The sequence below is a fragment of the Myodes glareolus genome, chromosome 7, assembly GCF_982192425.1.
Source record: "Myodes glareolus chromosome 7, mMyoGla1.1, whole genome shotgun sequence".
NCBI lineage: Eukaryota > Metazoa > Chordata > Mammalia > Rodentia > Cricetidae > Myodes > Myodes glareolus.
In genome coordinates, this window is record NC_142032.1 from 15,617,945 (window position 1) to 15,632,629 (window position 14,685).

At 57.7% G+C, this 14,685-nt stretch overlaps 1 protein-coding gene across 3 annotated transcripts; it reads left to right on the forward strand.

The window, feature by feature from the left end:
* The first annotated feature begins 1 nt into the window (after position 1).
* Psd (pleckstrin and Sec7 domain containing) lies at positions 2–14,627 on the forward strand. 3 transcript variants are annotated; one of them, XM_087907836.1, is made up of 18 exons: positions 12–287; positions 824–879; positions 2,056–2,789; positions 3,051–3,153; positions 3,560–3,914; positions 4,578–5,018; positions 6,085–6,279; positions 6,418–6,498; positions 6,664–6,776; positions 7,098–7,156; positions 7,260–7,349; positions 10,698–10,741; positions 11,994–12,184; positions 12,269–12,339; positions 12,446–12,603; positions 12,970–13,114; positions 13,315–13,458; positions 13,830–14,627. In XM_087907836.1, the coding sequence occupies exons 3-18, from the start codon at positions 2,139–2,141 to the stop codon at positions 14,058–14,060; spliced, it is 3,072 nt and encodes a 1,023-aa protein (XP_087763962.1). In that variant the 5' UTR covers positions 12–287; positions 824–879; positions 2,056–2,138; the 3' UTR covers positions 14,061–14,627. The 3 variants fall into 3 exon arrangements, with proteins under 3 accessions (XP_085550157.2, XP_087763962.1, XP_087763963.1); XM_085694031.2 differs by lacking the exon at positions 13,830–14,627 and having other exon boundaries at positions 2–287; positions 13,271–13,407; XM_087907837.1 differs by lacking the exon at positions 12–287 and having other exon boundaries at positions 778–879.
* The last annotated feature ends 58 nt before the right edge of the window (positions 14,628–14,685 follow it).

Below are 14,685 nucleotides of genomic sequence, written 5' to 3' on the forward strand. Positions count from 1 at the left end.
TCGCCCCCTCTGACCACCCGAACCGACCCTCTCTTCCTTTCGAGGTCATAACCTGCCGGCCCTGGCCTTCCAAAGGAGAATAGTTGCCATAGTAACTCGTGTGGCGTTTTCCTAAAATAGCCAGACCCTCTTCCACCCTGGCCAAGGGCACAAGGTTTGCCTGTGCTTCTCTCCCCAGTCTTCGGGTCGTCCCTTCTAAAGTCTCGCTCCTGAAAAGGCGGGACGATTAACCTAGGCAGCAAGGAAGTTCTTCCTGGAGTCTGACTTATCCTTCCTCCACACTCCGGGTGGGTGGTCAGGACGGGGACTCCGGGGTCTGCGGTTGGGAACCCCGAAGTGTTTAAGATTGCGTTCGTTTGACGATGTCCCTTCCATAGTTGATCTTCTGGTTTTAGGGGGCGGGTCCGGTCTACTCCCGTACCGTGTGGTTTGCGTGGCCGCGTGCCTGTGGGGGCGGGAGCGCGTGTGGCATGTAACAGGTCATGTGGCAGCCTCCTAGGGACACGCGTGGAGTCTGGAGCAGGACAGGCGTGTGCAGCTGGACCCTACGTGTGGTTCAGGAGATGACGAACGAGGGAGAACTGAACATGAGTGGGGTGGGGCATATGAGGGTTTAGGAAACAGAACCAGGGGGTCTCTGTACTCTCCCTTCCTCTGGTGTGAGTCTTAGGCAGTGACTAGGGGCTGGCATTCTTTGGGACTCAGGGCCCTGGGAAAGAAGGGAGGGGGATTAGCATTGCTTGAGCAGAGCGTGGGGAGGGGTGGAGGAGGGACTGAGAGGCGGGCGGGCCTGGAGCAAGCGGGAGCCGTGCTGCTTTCACAGCTGAGCAGGGCCCAGCCTCTCTGCCTCCCTTCCGTTCCAGCTCCGAACGAGCAGCGGTGAGTACTGGGGTGCCTTGGAGGAGGGGCTGCACAGGGGGTGTCGAGGTTCCTGTTGAGCTTCAAGAACCTGTCTGGCAGGGTTGCTGTTTCTGACAGCTTTCCCTACCCTGCTTTGCCACCAGAGGCCCGGTTTTCCTTTATGGCCCCTCCTGGACTGGCCAAGACCTGTCATACTCCTGGAGTTGGGGGAGAGGGGTGGGTGCAACCCCCTCATCCAGACCTGGCTCCTGGTGTGGGGAGGAGAGGATGTGTGTCTCTGATTGTGTGTGTAAATGTGCATCTGTGTTTACGATTGTGTCGAGGAGGTCTCTGATCCACCTGTCTCTGTGTGCATCAGAAGACGAGAGCCTATCTGTATATTTGGTACCTCTTTGTGTGTTCCTGTCTGGTGATCTGTGTGTAAGACAAGCATGTGCTTTTCCATTATACACATATTTGTTATGACTGTGAGTGTATGAGGGTGTGTCTATGAGCAGTACTGCTTGTGTCTGTTGTACTGGAGGGTGTTGCCTATGAGTGTGTTAACTGTATATCATATCTGTCCTTCTGCGTGTGTGTATACGAATTCAAACGTGTGTATGTGCATGTGTGTGTGTGCATATGTGTGTATGTGTGTGTGTGCATGTACTGATACAGAAAAAGGTTGTATCTTCCCCACTCAGCATCTATGGGCTGAAGTTAGGGGCCTCTTTTCCGGTTTTTCTCACATCTTCCCTGTGTCTCTCAACACTTCCTTATCCCTGTGGAATCCTTTTTTCTCCCTCTCCTTCCAAGAAGCTTAATTTTTCTTTTCCTAAGTGAGCCCCCTCCCATAAGTAAGACTGTGGGGGCCCAGGGCCGTATGATCCAGAAGGTGGGACACCAGCCTCCCAACTGCCCCAGAACTGAACTCAGTGAACTTCTGAATTAGCTTGCTCTTTCTTCCTAAAGTGATGCTCAGGGCTCCCAGACAGAAAGAGAGGTACTAAAGGCCCTTTGAGTGGATGGTTCTTTTCCCTAAGGTTTCCATGGAAGGAGCCATCAGGGTCAGGATGGGTGATCCCATATTTCCAGACCTGACTAGGTTCCTGGACCTTAGACGCCTCAACCCATCTTCCTCCTCTCTGTCTCTGCTGCCCTGCCTGTGTGGCTGCTACACACTCATCCATGCCCCCCTCCCTTCCTCCCCTGCAGGCCTGTCTGAAGAGCATGCAGTCCCCTCACGCCCTGCCTGGCCTCGCCATCCCTGCCCCCCCAGCCTGACCCCCGGCCCCAGCATGGCCCAGGGTGCCATGCGCTTCTGTTCAGAAGGCGACTGTGCCATCTCCCCACCACGATGCCCTCGTCGCTGGCTCCCCGAAGGCCCAGTGCCCCAAAGTCCCCCAGCCAGCATGTATGGCAGCACAGGATCCCTAATACGACGAGTGGCGGGTCCAGGTCCTCGAGGCCGGGATCTGGGACGTGTGACAGCACCTTGTACCCCTCTTCGAGGCCCCCCATCACCCCGTATGGCTCCCTCACGCTGGGGACCCTCTTCACCCACTGGGCAGCCCCCACCAGGGGCACAGAGTTCTGTGGTCATCTTCCGTTTTGTGGAGAAGGCCAGTGTGAGGCCACTGAATGGCCTACCTGCTTCTGGAGGCCTAAGTCGGAGCTGGGACCTGGGTGGGGTTTCTCCTCCCAGGCCCTCCCCAGCCCTTGGTCCTGGCTGCAACCGGAAGTTGCGGCTAGAGGCATCCACATCAGACCCACTCCCAGCTGGAGGAGGCTCTGCTCCTGGCAGTCGGGACCCCTCACGTGGACCATTGATCCCACCCCAGATTGGGGCAGATGGTCTTTACTCCTCCCTCCCCAATGGGCTGGGGGGGACCCCTGAGCACCTGGCCATGTGCTTCCGAGGACCCGCAGACACTGGATTCCTAAACCAGGTATGCAATCTGCCTTGGGCTCCCTGGGGCCTTAGCACTCCAGCTAAGGGACAAAGCTCAGCCCCTACTGGACTGAGGCTTGTCTCGTAGTCACCCAGATCCGTTCATGTCCTAAACCAGCTTTCTTGCCCTCTGTCGCTGTGTCCCTGCACCTTCATCCTTGTCCCATGTGGTTTCCTTTCTGCTGCTCCATATGCTTGTGTCCTTGTATGTCTGGCTTCATTTTGGGGTCCTGTGCCTTTCCCTTGCTCTTTGGCTCAGGGGGACACCTGGTCCTCCCCCCGGGAAGTCTCCTCTCATGCTCAGAGAATCGCTCGAGCCAAATGGGAATTCTTCTATGGCTCCTTGGACACCCCCAGCGCAGGTAAGGCTTGGACTTAGCCCAGGGGAAGAGGGGAGGGCCTCCTCCAGGGCATCTGAGGACTGGCAAACCTTCCTTGGGGTTTCCTTGGGCTCCCAAGTCAGCCAAGTCTCTCCAGGTTCTAGTCTTTCATCTGTGACATGAGGGTTGGGCTGGGCTCTGGAGGAGCTGGGTGGTAGAGGGAGGGGGTGGCCAGATCTCAAGGGTTATTCCTCGGAGTGGAAGAAAGTCTGGTCTCCTTTAGAGTTATTTGACAAGGACTTGATTTGAAATGAGTTCCACAGGCATTTGATCAAGTGAAGAGTGTAGCAGATACATAGTAGTCAGATAAAGAGTCTCTAGCCTGTGTGAGGCCCTGGGGAGCTCCCCAACATAAATAACCTCCTGACCAGGATGTCTGTGCATACAGGTGCTAAGCCCCCAGAGCACGCCCTCCCATCACATGGGGTGGGCTGCAAGCAAGGCTCTGGGGTGGCTGTGGGGCGAGCAGCCAAGTACTCTGAGACAGACCTGGACACGGTGCCCCTGAGGTGCTACCGCGAAACTGACATCGATGAGGTGCTGGCCGAGCGGGAGGAGGCTGACTCCGCCATTGAGAGTCAGCCCAGCTCTGAGGGCCCTGCTGGCACTGCCCGACCACCTGCCTCACGACCCAGCCCATGCCCTGGCCCTCCTTCCAGCTTGGGCAGTGGCAATGAAGACGATGAGGCTGGTGGTGACGAGGATGTGGATGATGAGGTGTTTGAGGCCTCAGAGGGGGTCCGGTGAGTGGAATGGGGAGGGGGACCGCAGCTCACTGTGTTCTACCTCCTCTAACAAGAACCTGGGGTGGAGGGGAAACCAGGGCTGTGAGGATCACGACAGCAAGGGCAGTATGGGAAGGAGATCCAGGCAGAGGTCTGAGGCTTGGGATAGTGTTAGGAATGTGTGAGCATGGGGCACACCCAGGAGTCGGGGCAGCCACACAGATGAGACAGGGTTCTAGACTATCAGGGGCCAGAAACCACAGGCCAAACCAGGGGCACAGGAGCACAGGTTAGATCCTTAGGTCCTGGCAAAAAAGTGTGGAAATGTGGGGGCTTTTCCTTTCTGTCTCACGCCCCACTGCAGTTTGGAGCCACATCTTCTCCTAAGATGTTGCCAGAAATAGAAAAGGGATGGCAGGAGGGAAGCGGATCAGGGGAAAGGAAGAGAAAGGGGGATTAGCAGTGAGAGGGAAGGCGGGGACTGGGTGCCAGGATGGCAGGGCTGGGACACCGTAAACATTGAATTTCATGGGTCCCTCTCCCGTAGTGGTTTTTTTCCCTTAGGGGGTTTGGGTCTGCAGAAAGGGGATGACTGCCCTGCATCAATCGGCAAGAGTTCAATGAAATTCTGCCAAGGCCTGGTTCTGGGGAGCTGATCAGACATTCTTCCTGCCTCTGCAGACCGGGGGACCACATGCCACTCTCTGGGCCTCTCAAGTCACCAGTGCCCTTTCTACCTGGGACCAGCCCCTCAGCAGATGGGCCTGACTCTTTCAGTTGTGTGTTTGAAGCCATCTTGGAGTCACATCGGGCCAAGGGCACCTCCTATAGCAGCCTTGCCTCCTTGGAGGCCCTGGCCTCACCTGGCCCAACCAAGAGCCCCTTCTTCACCTTTGAGATGCCTCCCCAACCCCCAGCTCCCCGGCCTGACCCACCCACCCCCACCCCACTTGCCCCTCTGGAACCGGATCCTGGTACCAGCTCTGCTGCTGCTGGTCCTTGGACCCAGAGAAGGGAAGTGGAAGAGTCAGATGCTGGGGCCAAGGTGGCCTTAAGGAAGGAGCCTCCTAGTCCCTCCCACTCTGAGGATAGCCTTGGGCTGGGGGCAGCACCCCTGGGCAGGTGAGTATTTTCTTTCATTGGTCAGCCTCATCCCAGGCCCCCAGGAATTGCTGATTAAGGGACAGAGTCCCAGAATGAGGAGGAAATAGTTTATATTCCTGACCAAGAGCAGGTGGTTACCAGATGTCTGTTTTCCCATTTGGAGGCCTCCTGCCATTGGCCCCCTGCAGCTCCCTCCCTGGGCTCAGATCCAGTGACTGGAGAAGCCATGATTCAGGATGGAAGAATCCCCAGAGAACATCCTCTTTTTCTCCTGGAGGGCCCTCTCCTTCCCAGACAGAGCTTCTCACCCCCACCCAGCCAGACCCACTGCCAAAAGCCCCTCCCATCCCCTCCCTCCACCGGCTCCTCCAAAACACTGTCTCACCCTGCTCTAGGAATGTCCTTTCATAGCCTAACCTTTGTGTTACCCTCTGCTGCTACCCTCTCAGTCATGGAAGCCATGGCAACAGGAGGGGGTGGCCAGGGAGACAGGGTTGCCTAGCAACCAGGAGTTTCCGGCCTCTGTCTCTGGGGTGACAGGTGGCTTTGTGAGTAGAGCAGCTGGGTGGGGAAGGAAGGAGAGGAAGAGGATGAAGGGGTGCACTCTGACCTCCAAAACTGTAACCCCAGAAACTGCTTCTCTATGGGTAGAAGGGAGCCCCGAGGAGAACCCTCAGAGAGGCAGGAGATGAAAAGAGCAGGAGGTATCCCTAGTGCCCCCAGATTTTTGCATGACCTCACTGTGCTTCCCCAGCATCCCATTCATACCTGGGTGCCTGTGGACAGGGCTGTGTGTGTGCAGACAGAAGGACTGCCTTGAGGGGGCAGATGTGGAGATGGAGCAAACTTAGGACCCTGGGAGCTCTGGGGATCAGTCAGGATTCCTACATACCTCTATGAGTTGGATTTGAGACAGATAAAGTATGCAGGTGGGAAGGAGGCTAACCCATCTCCCCTAGAAAGAAAAAAACGGCCTTTCCATGTCCCTCCAGCCATCCCCCAACTTCTGGGTCTAGAGTAAGAGGGGCTCTGGATGATCCCCAAGGCTCTGACCCAAGCCTCAGCTGCTGCTCTACCCTGGCAGTGAACCACCCCTAAGCCAGCTGGTGTCTGACTCGGACTCAGAGCTGGACAGCACAGAGCGGCTGGCGCTGGGAAGCACAGATACCTTGTCCAATGGACAGAAAGCAGACCTGGAGGCTGCACAGCGCCTGGCCAAGAGGCTATACCGACTTGATGGCTTCAGGAAGGCCGATGTGGCCCGGCATCTGGGCAAGAAGTAATGCCCCCGGGCTGGGACTGAGGCTGGGGTCAAGGAATGCATCCTCTGCTGTTAATGCCCAAGGCCTCTAGGCAATGCCCAGCTGGCCCTTTCACCCTTCTCCTTGTGACGCCTACCTGTCTGCCCTGCCCACAGCAATGACTTCAGCAAATTGGTGGCTGGCGAGTATCTCAAGTTTTTTGTCTTCACGGGCATGACTCTGGATCAAGCTCTCAGGTGGGTGTGGTTAACCCTCTGAGGATAGTCCTACTGACCAGACTTGGTGATTGAAGTTCAAGCTTGTGTGTCTTTGAAGTTGTCTTGACATTGCTCTTCAATGACCAGGACTTCCTGGTAAGGAGATCTTGAGTCGGGGGTGACATCATCTTCCTCCCATCTTAGGGTGTTTCTAAAGGAGTTGGCCTTAATGGGTGAGACCCAGGAGCGGGAGCGTGTACTGGCCCACTTCTCCCAGCGATACTTCCAGTGCAACCCTGAAGCCTTGTCCTCAGAGGGTGAGCAGGCTGTCAGCAGGATTGTCCCAGCTGGTCACAGAGCCACACATACAGAAGCAAGTGTTTGTGCAAGAGGGAATGAATGTTCATGCTTGTGGGCATGTGCGCATGCATCAGTGTAAATACAGCTATGTACATATGGAGCTGTCCGGCAGTCATGTTGCCAGGTCAAGTGTGTTTTGAGAGGCAGGTGGAGATGTGTTGGCTTTCATATGCATGTGCTGGACCAGGTCTGGCCACAGTGCTCAACGGCTGTGCATAAGTATGCTGTGGGAAGAACCCCTGGGGGTGGCTAAAGCTGACACTCGGTTCTCCCCCTAGACGGCGCTCACACGCTGACCTGTGCCCTCATGCTCCTCAACACAGATCTCCACGGCCACGTGAGTGAGGGCTTGGCAAGTGGGAGCCAGAAAACAAGAGACTTGAAAGCTTTGGGAGGCCAGGCACCTCCCAACCTCACATCTCTCTGTTTTCCTCCCTTAGAACATTGGGAAGCGCATGACCTGTGGGGACTTCATCGGAAACCTGGAAGGCCTCAATGATGGTGGCGACTTCCCCAGGGAGCTGCTCAAGGTTGTGAGGGGGGGCATTCAGCCAGTAGATATTGCTGGAAGGGAAGGACAGGGTACTTGTCCAGCAGCAGGGTTGTAAGAAGGGGAGGGCTGGGACTTGGGACTTGTTGGGTGGCTCCGGCGGCAGGAACCTGGGCTCTAGTGACTCAGCTTGGGGACCGCCCCCTCGCCCAACCTCCACAGGCAGGCTCTCACCGCACATGCGCACGCGCATGCAATCCTGAGGCAGGGGAAAGGGGGGCCGGTTCTGGAAAACACGTGAGCTGGCCGTCCTGGACTCCGCATTTGCTCTCTTCGGTTCCTCCTTTCTAGTGTTCACAGAGGGTGGGAGGGAGATGTCTCCGCGGGTGCGCGGGGGTGGGGTGTGCACGGGGACACTGCTTTCCACCTTAACGTAAGAGCTACAAAGAACCTCCTGGTGCAGTGCCCAGGAGGGAGCCTAAGGCGGAGGGGTCAATGAAGTCGCAAAGGTTTTCCCAGGTTCTTGCATCCAGGGCACAACTCTGGGACTAGATAGGGCTCTTCCGGCTGCTTTGGAAGCAGATCCTGCACCCAGGTGCCAGGAATGAGATAGGTGCCAGTGGGAGGGGCCGTCTGACCCTGTCTCGCAGCTCCCTCCTCCCCATGATGGAGAATGGAATGTTATACCTCGGGAGGCCTGGACTAACTTGAAGAAAGGGGTCTCTGGACCACTCTCTATACACAGGTCCTGGGCTGGGTATATTGGGCACCTGAGTTTGAGCAGGTATCTGAGTGGACGCGTCCACTGCAAGTTGAGGTGTCAGTGAGTTGGGGTGTTTACGTGAGTTGTGTGTGTTTGACAACTGTCTTTGAATCAAGGGACCTGTGTGGCTTGAGGTGTTTGTGCTTTGGGTGTAGTTCGGGTATTTGTGTGTGATGCAGCGTGGTGTGCATTTCCCAGTTGGCTGGGTCTGGTTTGACAGTAGGTATCTGTCAGCTGTAGATGGTTCCTTTTGAGGTGTATATCTGTAACTTGGGGTGAGTGGGGATCGGTGCGTCTGGCAAGTTGGTATGTCTGACCTCGTGGCATATGGACTTGGCTTGGATAGTGGGATATCTGCTTATGGGTTGGACGAGGTCATGACGGTTCGAAGACCAGCCCGCGAGTCTCAGAGGCAGGAGGGCCATGGAGATGGAGGGTGGCGGGTAGGAGAGCAGGCCGACCGGTCCCCTCAGTTCCCAATCCTGACAAGCTGAAGGGTGCTCCGGCCGCCGCCCGCAGCCGCCTATCGCGCGCGCGAGCTCGGCCCCCTGGCGAGCCCCCACGCATGCGCCCCCGCTCGCCGCCGGCCCTCCCCACGGCGCCGGGCTCGCGCCGTGCTGCTCCGTCGCGCGACGTCCTCGCCCCAGCCCGCGCCCTCCCCTCCCGCCGGCGCCCCCTCCTTCTGCGGAGCTGCGGAGCCCACGGCGCCGCCGCCGAGCACTCGGTGCGTCGGTGGGAGCCGGCGGGCTCGAGCCGGGCGCTCGCGCCGGCTGTCGGGGAGCCGTCCGCGGCCGTCCGGGCGGCCCGGGGCCGAGGACGGGCGGGGGCATGGCCGGGGGCCGCGGCGCGGCGGCCGGGCCAGCATGATTGGCGTCAACAGCATCCACAGCAGCGCCGGGCGGCTGCGCTCGCGCTCGCTCTGCTCGGTGCGCTACGGGCGCACCCACCGCGGCGCGGAGACCCTGTGCTACGGCTGGCCGCAGCGCTCGCGCAGTCTCAAGCCCGTGCTCTACACCGACCTGGTGGTCAGCCGCCTGCAGAGCCGCAAGAAGAAAAAGGCGGTGAGGGCGTGGGGCCCGCGGCCCACGCCAGGCCGGGCGGCGAGCGAGGGGGCGGCCTGTGGGAGGTGCTGAGGGCGAACAAACGAGGAGGGCATGGGTGGGGACGAAGGTGTTTGGTGAACCCAACGGGGATAGAATTCCTGGGCAGCTAGAGGTGGGCATGGGGTGTGGGGGTGGGCCAAGGTGGACCTTCTTCACCAACCACAGAATTCTGGGTGCGGAGGGTTTTTAGATGGGATCTACATAGGACTCTGTGACGGGGTTCAGGACCTTCAGAGGAAGGTGTGGTTGTTTGCCGAGGTAGTCCTGAGGAGGGCAGGATGAAGAACTGGAAGGCTGGAAACAAGGTTGTGGGTTGGATCGTGGTGATTACTCCAGCCTCCTGGCTGGATAGTTGAGGCGTGAGAGGGTTCAAGGTCTGAGCCCTACTGGGTTTGGCCCAGGTGTGTTGAGAGCTGTGCATTGATTAGCCTGGTTTGTCATGTGAGGTGGAGGCTTTGGGGTGCACCTACCTGCAGTCAGGATGCGCAGGCATGGAGTGCCTGGATAGCCCGTGGCTGGGCATGGCTGTGGGCAGTGAGAGAGTCGGAGCCTGTGGTGTGTTGGAAGAATGAGGGGGTGCTGTGTCCCAGCATCAGGAAGGTACCGACGTCACCACAGCACCCAACTCACGCTCAGGCAGCATCACAGCCCCACAGCAAAACACGCACATGCTGGGGACACACCCACTCACAGACAGGCTGGCAGAAGCGCCCCCACAGTTGGAATCGCTGGTGTATTCTGAACCGTCCCCAAGTACAGGGGTCTTGTTACGACTTCTGAAGGCCATTCTCTCTTCTGGCACTGCATGGCCCTCAGATGTTCCCAGGCCAACTCTACAGAGGGGAAGTGACTGGCTCAGAACCCACAGTTTGAGGTAGAGAGTGACTGGAAACTGAGATTCCTGACTTAGCATTTGGTTGGCATCACAGCCTGAGGCATGGCTGTGGGTAGAGCACTGAGGCCTCGGTGTCTGGCTTGATGGTGCTGTTGGAGCTGGGGGAAGGCTCCCTTGTTCTGCAGTTGGGAACCAAAGAGGGTGAATACTCTTATCATGGAGCCTCAGTTTCCCCGTGTGCCCTGTATGGGTTTATGCTGTGGCACCAGACCAGAACACGTGGTTGGGGGCAGGAGGATTTCTTTGGCTGGTCTCGGATTCCATTTAGGGCTGTGCTTCTCTTACCGGGCTCTGAGCAGGAGAGCCCCTTAATCATAGATAATAATAGCAACTGGCAGTTACTATGCACCAGCTGTGGCTAGGGTTTCCTGTGCTGACTAGCCTGTTGCCTCCATGTGCGGCTGTCACGTTCTCCCTGTGGAAACCTGCCCAAGTCAGGCAGCTCCAATGGAGATGGGCCCGGGTCTCCAGCTGTGTTCCGGAACCAGGTTGTGGTTGCCATGTCCCTCCTCTTAGTTCCCTTTCCTCTCCCAAGTTAGGAGGGAAGGCTCTGAGCTCTGAGTTCTGAGGTACGTGATGTACTTCCCCACAGGACTAATCCATGGCCCTCGATGTGTTTCTCTCCAGGCCTTGTACAGCTCCATCAAGAATGAGAAATTGCAGTGGGCCATGTGAGTACTGGGACTGTTTGGCAAGGGTTAGGGTTAAGAGTTGGGGCACGAGGAAGGGGGAGCCTGGGAACACCAGAGAACTGGGGATGGGAGGCCCTAAGAAGCAGAAAGGCTACCTCGCTTCCTTCTTTGGAAATGCCTGCCTAGACTTGGGGTCTGTTTTGTGTCTGGCTCTGTTGTTATGACAAGCTGGGTTGACACAGTGGGAGTGTGTGCTGAACCATGGAAGGAGAAAGCAGAGTAGCTCTGGGAGTACTAACGTTGCCTTTGGGTGCCACAGAACTAGGAATAAAGTTTCCCCTTTGTCTTGGAAGTGCTCTGTCTGAAGGAGAAGATTCAGATTAAGTCTTTGGGGCTCCAGGCTGAGAGAGAGCCCTTGCCTAAACATCTGTGGACACCCGACTTGCTGCTACCTGCAGAGTCCACTCATGGCTCAGCTTAAATAGGAGCTTCTGGTTGTGAGGAAACCCCTCTGAGAACAGGACTCTGGATCAGTGTGCATGGAGGGAGGAGGGGATCAAGGAAGGCTTTTGGGGGCAAGCCTTGGAGTCAGCAGCACACTGTAGGAGATAAAGGGGAAGTTGGTATCCGGGAGACTTGAGACTTAAGTCGGCGCAGAAGCAGGGAAGAAAGGCCCCTGCCTGGCTGGGGTGTCTGGAAAAGAGACTGGAAGGAAAACCAATGTGGGTTCCATGGAGGATGCAGTGGGGCTAGTCGAAATTTTTGAGCACAGCAGCAAGAGGGTCTGACTTTTCTGACCAGCCGGCTGTATGAGCAGAGCTGTTGAGGGGACACTAAGAGGCCCCGTTGCCCTTTAGATTCTGAGACAGGGTCTCACACTGTTTCTCAGGCTGGCTTGGATTTTTGACAGTCCTGCCTCAACCTCTCCGGTGGTGGAATTACAGGCATGAGCCACCAGACCCAGGGCATCTCTTCCTTTTGGCAGCATGAAACCAGCAGCTGTAAGCAGCCTGGTGTTAGGTGTGGTTAGGGCAGAGCTGCGTCACTCGTGTGTGTCCAGGAGAAAAGTGTGAGGACTGGGTGTGTGCCGAAACAGACGATGGGAAGTTTACACACAGCACGGGGGAGGGAAGGTCCAGATGTGGTCCTTCCCCAAGGAGGACTTCTGAGGGAGGACACAGACCTGCAGCCTGGGGAAACCTTACTCAGAGGAGCATTCCAGGGCAGCAGCGTGGGGTGATGGTGTGTGAATGGCTGAGTGACCAGTACTCTGAAACAATCACACCTGCAGAGATGAGGAGGAGCTGAGACGATCCCTGTCAGAGTTGGCCGACCCTAACCCCAAGGTCATCAAGAGGGTCAGCGGGGGCAGTGGCAGCAGCTCCAGCCCTTTCCTGGACCTGACTCCTGAGCCTGGGGCGGCTGTCTACAAGCACGGGGCCCTGGTCCGCAAGGTGCATGCAGACCCTGACTGCAGAAAGAGTATGTGGCTGTGCAGGGGCTGGGGGTGGTGGTGGATGGGAGGTAGCCTTCCTCAGGCCACCCTGACCTGCCTTCCCTCCCTAGCACCTCGTGGCAAGCGGGGCTGGAAGAGCTTCCACGGGATCCTCAAGGGCATGATCCTCTACCTGCAGAAGGTGCGGGGCCAGGAGTGGGGTGGCGGGGCTGGCTTGGCAGAGGGGAGTAGGTGGCTGGAGATGGCCAGGCCAGGACTGGGGCAGGACAAGATGGGCACCCCCATAGGAGGAGTACCAGCCTGGGAAGGCTCTTTCTGAGGCAGAGCTGAAGAATGCCATCAGCATCCACCATGCCCTGGCCACCCGAGCCAGCGATTACAGCAAGAGGCCACACGTCTTCTACCTGCGCACAGCTGACTGGCGGGTCTTCCTCTTCCAGGCCCCGTGAGTGTCCTCCTCTTACCCATTCCAAACCCTGCTCCTTGGATTCCTCTCTCCTTGTAAAATCACACTCCACAGGCTGGGGACATAGCTCAGTTGGTAGAGTGATTATAGCAGAAGGCTCTGGGTGCCATCCCCAGTCCTGTACATGCCAGACTTGGTGACGCTCGTCTATAATCCCAGCACTTAGGAGGTGGAGGCAAAAAAGATCAGAAGTTCAAGGTCATCCTTGACCACCATCAGTTGGGACCTAGCCTGGGATACTTGAGACTATCTCAATGAATAAATAAATTAATCAAGAAGACCGCATCCCAGGTTGGGACTGGCATTCCTGGACAGGAACCTGGAGTCCCTACGCTGTTTCCCTAGGAGCCTGGAGCAAATGCAGTCCTGGATCACTCGCATCAATGTGGTGGCTGCCATGTTCTCTGCACCCCCCTTTCCCGCTGCTGTTAGTTCCCAGAAGAAATTCAGCCGTCCTCTGCTGCCCAGTGCCGCCACCCGCCTCTCCCAGGTGTCCACCTGTTGACAGTGGGGTGGGATGGGTCAGGGTGCTAGGCTGTATTCCAGGCTGCATATGACATTAGCCATGTGGTACAACTAGTTATGTGGGTCACAGGAGGGTGTAGCGGTGATTGAAATCTAGCCCCTTGTTAAAATTTGCACGAAGGGCCTGTAGACCAGTGACCCTGACCAGACATCCCTGACTGTTAGGAGGAGCAGGTGAGGACCCATGAGGCCAAGATGAAGGCCATGGCCAGCGAGCTGCGCGAGCACCGGGCTGCACATCTCGGGAAGAAGGCCCGAGGCAAGGAGGCCGATGAGCAGCGGCAGAAGGAGGCCTACCTGGAGTTTGAGGTGAGCCTCCCTGCCTGATGTCTTGGCGCCCTCACATAGGACAAGGTCAGGTAGGGATAAGGGCATGGCATCCAAGCTTGGAGCCCAGCTAGGTGACTGGCAGACTGCTTAATCTCTGAGTCTTCGTTTTCTCTTGTGGGGAGCAAGTCTAAATTCCACACCCACTAGGGTTAAGTGACATGTATTCTGTGCCTCCAGCTCTGTAATGTCATTAGAGATGGTTCTAAGAGCCCCAGGAGGGCCACCAACCTCTCACAGATGTCTTTTAGACCCAGCATCTCTTGGCGGGGGTGGGGTGGGATGGGGTGGGGCGGGGCGGGGCAGGGCAGAGGAGGAGGCCAGCTCTCACCACTTCCGGCCTTCTGCCTCAGAAATCCCGCTACAGCACCTATGCAGCGCTGCTGCGAGTCAAGATGAAGGCAGCCAGTGAGGAGCTGGACGCCATAGAAGCAGCGCTGACCCAGGCGGGGAGCACGGAGGATGGATGCCCTCCCCCTCACTCCAGTCCTTCCCTGCAGCCCAATCCCACCAGCCAGACCCGGGCTCAGCGTCCTGGCTCAGAAGCCCGGGCTGGGGCAGGCAGTACAAGGCCAAAGCCCTGAACAGGAACAGGAGCGATGGGGGCAGTGCCTACTGGGCACCTGCATGATGGCATGGCCCTGCCCGAGCTCAGCTGGCCTCGGGCCACCCACGAGGGCCTCCTGGTCCAGGGCCCGACCGCGCCGGACGCGGTGTCCGGGGCAGGGCAGGGCTGAGCCGGGCCTCAGAGCCTAGGCAAAGGGCCTCTCAGAGACCCCCTTTTTGTGATAATGTTTGCACTTTTTCGTACAGGAAGGGTGGGTAGGGTGGGAGGGGCCCGTGCCCCTAATTTTTGATTGGGGGTTTTCTTTTCTTTTTGTGGAGGAGGCCTGATAAAAGTTTCTGCTTTCTGCTGAGACCGCCCCACCCTGACACCAGCAGTAACCCCTTCGTCCTGGGGCCTGGCTCAGACAGAGGCCAGGAGTTGGGGCTGAGCTGGTCCCCCTCTTCCTCCCCAAGGGCTCGCCTCTCTCTCCACAGAGACAGAGGAAGGGCATCCACAGGCTGGGGTGGCATGGCCTGCTCCCCTCCTTGGTGGGCCCTGCCCTTTGTATAGCCTCCACCCTCATTAAAACTGCTCTGAATTGCTGGCTGCGACTCCTCTCCTCTCGCTCAGGGACAGGGATGGGTGTCACATTGGGGTTGCCG